Source organism: Ipomoea nil, unplaced genomic scaffold (genome assembly GCF_001879475.1).
Source record: "Ipomoea nil cultivar Tokyo-kokei standard unplaced genomic scaffold, Asagao_1.1 scaffold1043, whole genome shotgun sequence".
In the NCBI taxonomy this organism is placed as follows: domain Eukaryota; kingdom Viridiplantae; phylum Streptophyta; class Magnoliopsida; order Solanales; family Convolvulaceae; genus Ipomoea; species Ipomoea nil.
The window spans coordinates 12,612,956-12,620,234 of NW_017617471.1; the positions used below are offsets into that span (position 1 = coordinate 12,612,956).

The 7,279-nt window shown below is 35.5% G+C and overlaps 1 protein-coding gene across 1 annotated transcript; it reads right to left on the bottom strand.

Annotated features, from left to right (window-relative positions):
* Positions 1–6,245: 6,245 nt before the first annotated feature.
* On the bottom strand, positions 6,246–6,834 carry LOC109181289 (methyl-CpG-binding domain-containing protein 7-like). Its single transcript, XM_019331040.1, has 2 exons — positions 6,601–6,834; positions 6,246–6,485 (listed from the first exon to the last, which is right to left on the bottom strand). The coding sequence occupies exons 1-2, from the start codon at positions 6,736–6,738 to the stop codon at positions 6,246–6,248; spliced, it is 378 nt and encodes a 125-aa protein (XP_019186585.1). The 5' UTR covers positions 6,739–6,834.
* Positions 6,835–7,279: the final 445 nt, after the last annotated feature.

Consider the following 7,279-nt stretch of genomic DNA (forward strand, 5'->3'; position numbering starts at 1 on the left):
TGCAAATGCACGCGCCTAGCATCAATAATGGGGCTCACAAAAATACAATATTTGCAGGATTTAAAAACTAACTAAAAAAAAAAAAAAAAAAAACACCCCTCCCACACCGGTTGAAAACCTAACCATGGTTTTTTGATCTGCAAAATTCAAATAAAATGCACTGATGTGCTTGCTATAAATTACTAAAGCAAAACGTAACGTACTATTTTTGAACTGTTGATCACAGGCAATGATGATATGCTAGTTTCTTGGTGCGAGAAGAACGCCTTCTTAGTCCTCCCTCTTCCTCCTCCTCTTGCCTTTGCTGAATGTTTTCCTCCGCCGCTTCTGCTTGCGGCGGCTGTTACTGGATTGCCCTAACAGCAGAGCTCTCTTCTGCATCGTTAATGGCCGACACAAATCTTTCTCCATTCTTGCTTTACGGCATCGGAGATCAATGTATCACCAATGGAAGGATTCCAGGCATCCCCTTGAGGATTAGCAATTACCCAATTCACTTTCAATGGAGGAGGGCTAGTCACCAACCACTCTTCTTCTCTAGATGTCAAAATCGCCCCACCGGGACGATTATTGGGTGCAATGACTTCACTGGATTTGCGTCTGCGAGAAACCCTTTCTCCGTTCAGGTGCCTCTCCACTCCTCTCAATTATTTGAACCTTCTTCGAGTCCTTGATTCTAAGTAATACTGCATCGAGATCGATTTCAAACTGTAAAATTGTACTCTCAAAAGTTTTCAGCTTGATAGGTAAGGAGGAGTTGAATAAGGATGGAGAAGAAAAACAAATTGATTTAACCTTGTCGGATTTGGAGCCATCGGACCGAGCGACTTCATCAACACCCCAATCAGCGGGTAGATTGAATGGTGGCGTTTGGAGAGGCAGCCGTGGTGGTAGTCGTGAGCTTGATGGTTTGAGAGAGGAAGAGCTTGATTTCTCCATGCCCAACAATTCAGCAAGCGGGGGTGTGTATAGCTAGCGTGACAGACTGTTGAAGTAATAGCATCCATAGTAGTATTAATTTTTTGGTGATTTTTATCTATCCATGTAGGAAAGAGGGTGAGGAGGAGAGAGGAAGTAAAGAAAAAAAAAAAAAAAATTACGTGCCTAGCGGCGCGTGCATTGCACGTGCCAACTAGGCGCTTTCCAGGTGCATGTTTTATCTCTTCATTTCACTGTCTTCTAGCCATGATGGGACCCACAAAAATATAATATTTGCCAGAGTTAAAAACTAACTACAAAATAAATCCCTCCCACACTCGTTGAATACCCACCCTTGATTTTTTGATCTGCAAAATTCAAATAAAATGCACTGATGTGCATGCTCTAAATTACAAAAGCTTGTCCTTTCAAAGACAAATTGTTTAATGCTTTTATTTGATAAATTCTTTAAAATAGATGTTTGGTAAATAGATATTATTTCCTTTCAAAGACAAATTGTTCGCCTTCCCATATTTCCAAATAAAAATAGCTAGTATTAGTAATGTATTAATGGTGTTCAAAGAATTAGAATGTCCAAATTCAGACAATTAATGCTGTCTATTTTGTATTGGATACAATTATTATCATGCCATATTTTTTTTTGGTTGCCCAAAGGTATCCTTCTAGCCAATAGCCAGAAGACTAATCTCCCATCCCTACGGTCAGCACACTAAGTGGTAGGAGACTGGCCAAATGGTTTGCTCCATTCACATGGGTGGGGATCAAACCCCCAACCTCATGCTTAAGGGACGAGGTGTTGAACCTCCACGCCAACCATGTTGGTTATTATCATGCCATATTGATAATGAATCTATCCAAAATTGTATTAATAAATTACTATTATAAGTTATCAAAAAAAAAAAAATACTATTATAATGTCGTATTCATGATAAATTTATCAAAAATTACATTCAAAGATTTTTGTGTTAAAAACGACGCTAAAACATGTATGCATCACCATGTCAGGCTAGTGTTTTTCATGCAAAAATAAAAATAAAAAGTAATAATAATAATAATAATAATAAACTAAAATTAAACAATCACTCAATTCATGAGCCGAAATGAAACTAAAATTAAAAACAATGATAGATGCACACAACATTTTACTTAAAAAATGTAATATTAAAAACAATGATAGATGTCAAAATCACCCCGCCTGGACGATTATTGGATGCAATGAGTTCACTGGATTTGCGTCTGCGAGAAACCCTTTCTCCGTTCAGGTGCCTCTCCACTTCTCTAAGTGATCTGAACCTTCTTCGAGTCCCTGGTTCTAAGTAATACTGCATTGAGATCGATTTGAAACTGTAAAATTATACTCTCAAAAGTTTTCAGCTTTATAAGTAAGGAGGAGTTGAATAAGGATGGAGAAGAAAAACAAATTGATTTGACCTTGTCAGATTTGGAGCCATCGGACCGGGCGACTTCATCAACACTCCAATCGGCGGGTAGACTGAATGGTGGCATTTGTAGAGGCCGCGGCTGCCGTGAGCTTGATGGTTGGAGAGAAGAAGAGATGGATTTCTCCATGCCCGTAATTCAGTGAGCGGAGAGTGTATAACTTGATAAATAGTTGGATGGAATAAATTATTAAAACAAAATGTAACATATTACTTTTGAACCGTTGACCACGGGCACTAATGACAAAACTAAGAATGAAATAGGTATAGTACCTAAAAAAGGAATAAAAATAGATGTTAAAGCACAATCAAGCTAGCGGGTGTGTACTGTGTGACAGGAAAAAAAAAACAAAAAAAAAAAAAAAAAAAAGCTGATAAGTGTTCAGAAAAAGAAAAAAATTTAAACATAGTACATTTACGTGTCTAGCAGCGCGTGCATTGCATGTGCCAGCTAGGTGAAGTGGCGGAGCCACAACGGGGGCAGCTGCCCCCACTCACCCCTCCGCAATTTCTTAATATATATACATTTATATGTAAAGATGACTACCAGGACTATGTGGTCCAATGGTACCCGGGTTGGACTTCCATTTGGAAGGTTGTGAGTTCGAGCCTCAGTGGAGGTATTATTAGCTCTTTGTGTTTCAGTAGGTTGAGAAAGTATATGAACAGATACTACAATGTCATAGAGCTAGTAGCATTCAAAAAAAAAATTTTAGCAGCTCAAGAACCTTGGTTATGATATATAAAATGGCATGGGTTCGAAACCCACCTCTAGCACTATTCTTTCTTCCCACCTATTAATAAATGTTTCTTTTTTAAATTAAAGTATTTATTAATATAATTTCTTTTCTATTCAAACTATTTTATCTAATTGATTATATTTAATATTTAATATTTATGAATATAATTTCTTTTCTATTCTAAAGATTTTATTTAATTTAATTGATTATGTTTTGTATTTTGCTATAAATATTTTTATAACATTTCAAAGTGTTTTAAAATTTCACCATATCCAAGTATAGTTTTGGCTCTGCCTCTAAGTAGTCTATCATAAATATTTTATTATAATTTATATTATATTTGGACCATATTATAGGGGTTTGATATTTGGCATTAACAATTCTAACATCATTTTAAGTATGCCCCACTGACATAATTTTCTGGATCTGCCACTGGCTAGGTGCGCACGAGGTGCGCGTTTTATCTCTTCATTTCTCAGTCGTCTAGCAACAACAATGAGGCCCACAAAAATACAATATTCGCAGGAGTTAAAAACTAACTACACAAAAAAAAAAAAAAAAAAAAAAAAAAAAAAAAACCTCCCACACCAGTTAAAAACCAACCCTTGCTTTTTTTTTTTTTATTTGTAAAATTCAAATAAAATGCACTGATGTGCATGTTATAAATTACAAAAGAAAAACGAAACGTACTATTTTTTAACTGTTGACCACAGGCAATGGTAACAAAACTAAAGATGAGATAAGTAATTAAAAAAAGAATAAAAATGAATGTTAAAACACAGTCCAGCAAGTGAGTGTGTATAGCGTGACAAACAGTTGCAGTAAATTACTAAAGCAAGACGTAACGTATTGTTTTTGAATTGTTGACTATGGACAATGATGAGAAAACTAAGGATGAGATAGGCATCTAAAACAAGGAATAAAATTGGATGTTGAAACACAATTCAATTGTGTTCAAAGTGTGATCCAATATTTAGTACCTAAAAAGGAATAAAATATAAGTACCAAGGAAAATAGATGTTTGGTAAATAGATATTATTTCCTTTCAACGACAGATTGTTCGCCTTCCCATATTTCCAAATAAAAATAGCTAGTATTAGTAATGTATTAATGGTGTTCAAAGAATTGGAATGTCCAAATTCAGACAATTAATGCTGTCTATTTTGTATTGGATAGAATTATTATCATGCCATATTGATAATGAATATATCTATCCAAAATTGTATTAATAAATTACTATTATAATGTCGTATTCATGATAAATTTTTATCAAAAATTACATTCAATGTTTTTTTTGTGTTAAAAACGACGCTAAAACATGTATGCATCACCATGAAAGACTAGTGTTTTTCATGCAAAAAAAAAAAATAAATAAATAAATAAATAAAAATAAAAAATAAAACTATACATTCACTCAATTCATGAGCCAAAATGAAACTAAAATTAAAAACAATTATAGATGCACACAAAATTTTACTCAAAAAGTGTGATATTAATTTTCATTAAAGTAGGCTAATCCACTAATAACGAAATCACTTGAATATGTAAATGTTATAGACTCTATTACATTGAATTATCATATGACGAATATTAATTAAGAGGTGCCAGCATTTACATTCATTTTCAATTATAACATCTTTTCACCTTTTTAATAAACAGTGAGATATGCCCGCATGAGTAGCTCAACTGGTCATAGAGGTGAAACTTTGGAATAATGACCAGGGATCGAGTCTCACCAGCGGCAGTGTGGGAGCAACCTCTGAAAGTGAGGGGGGTTCCTTGTGCGTAGTGAGCACCGGTCTAGCCTCTATGGTTCATGTTCAGTTGAGTCACCATGATTTACATCCTCCCAAATGCTCTGCCGGGGTGTGGGCCCAGTCACCATGATTTACATCCTCCCAAATGCTCTGCCGGGTTGGGGTTGGGGCTCTTGGTGAGTATGTATTGTGATTCCTGGACCAGCATTCAACCCATGCACCCTAATTCGGCAAATTATTCCTTGAACCTGGACCATTTTGTAAGGTGGACCTGAATTCAAAAATACACAATTTATATATTGAATGTTCACAATTTTATATACTAAATGTTCATAATTTACAATGCATACTGAATATTCACAATTCAAATTGTGAACATTCAATATATAAATTATGAACATTTAATAAGGTAGACTTGGGTCCATATATATCATAACTATTGCCCTAATTCCCTCATCTGTTTCTTAATTTTGGTTGTGGTTCGATCGATTTCAAAACCGAAAACTACCGATTTGGAACTGGAATCGAATCGTGAGCATACCTGCTATCGACTCCTCCTCGACTCATGGTGAATTATACTCTTTCTTCTCTAATTCATGTGCCTCTTAGGAAATCTCCCCGCTCCATCTGCAAACCTTTACAATCATCTTCTCCACACACACTAGTTTCATTATAGCAATAACAAAGTATCATTTTAATTCTATTACAATTTTAATTGACAATATATGTTATTGCATTAGCTCTAGTTTTTAGTTCACACACACTAGTTATTATATTGTTTTGGACTTTAGTTTCATTTTTCATACACACTAGTTTCATTATAGCAATACTAAATTATCATTTTAATTATACTACAATTTCATTTGACAATATACCTATACCTATGTTTTTTTCTTTTGTTTTTTATTTTTTTATTTTCCTTTTGAAAAACCTAGTTTGCAATTTTTAACTTTTGCCACATCATATTCTCTTTCTTTCAATTCATGCCACCAAGTAATCAACTCAAAAACCTTCATTATATTATATTGAAACAACCCATTAAACGTTTTCAAATTAAAAATAAAAATAAACATTGAACAATATGAAATTAAGAAAGATATATAAAATTAAACACTATTCTTGGATCTAGTCATATATAGACAAAATCCTGGTGATGATATGCTAGTTTCTTGGTGCGAGAAGAACGCCTTCTTAGTCCTCCCTCTTCCTCCTCTTGCCTTTGCTGAATAATATTTTCCTCCGCCGCTGCTGCTTGCGGCGGCTGTTGCGGCTGGGTTGCCCTAACGGCGGAGCTCTCTTCTGCATTGTTAATGGTCGACACAAATCTCTTTCTCCATTCTCGCTTTACGGCATCGGAGATCAATGTATCATCAATGGAAGGATATATTCCAGGAATCCCCTCGAGGATTAGCAATTGCCCAATTCACTTTCGATGGAGGAGAGCTCTCCAACCACTCTTCTCTAGGTGTCAAAACCACCCCGCCGGGACGATTATTGGATGCAATGACTTCACTGGATTTGCGTCTGCGAGAAACCGTTTCTCCGTTTAGGTGCCTCTCCACTTCTCTCAGTGATCTGAACCTTCTTCCAGTCCCTGGTTCTAAGTAATACTGAATCAAGATTTCAAACTGTAAAATTGTACTCTCACAAGTTTTCAGCTTTATAGATAAGGAGGAATTGAATAAGCTAAGGATGGAGAAGAAAAACTTAGAAAATTAATTTAACCTTGTCGGATTTGGAGCTATCGGACCTAGCAACTTCATCAACACTCCAATCGGCGGGTAGATTGAATGGTGGCATTTGAAGAGGCCGCGGCAGCCGGGAGCTTGATGGTCTGAGAGAGGAAGAGCTCGATTTCTCCATGCCCAGCAATTCAGCAAGCTCGGGTGTGTGTATAGCGGGATAAATTGTTGGATTGGAGTAAATTATAAATGCAAAAAGTAACGTATTATTTTTGAATTTTTGACGGCGGGCAATGATGACGAGACTAAGGATGAGATAGGTACCTAAAAAAGGGAAAAAATGGATGTTATCAAGCAAGCGGATGTGCATAGCGTGATAGACGTTGTAGTATATTACAAAAACAAAACGTAATGTACTTCTTTTGAATTGTTTACTATGAGCAATGAGAAAACTAAGGATGAGAGTGACATCTAAACAAGGAATAAAAATGAATGTTGAAACACAATTCAGTGTTCCAAGTGTAATTCTAAATAGGAACAAAATATAAGCACCATATAATTGAGAATTTTGTGATTAATTTTGAGGGGATTGTTCACTGTATTTGAGACAAAATACCATGGTGGATGAGAGAGAAATAAGTGAGAGAAGAATTGGGTTGGTTCTATTATTTGGGAGTTTTGTCAATTGGTGGGGCCCATCATATTAAATAAGAATTAAGGCT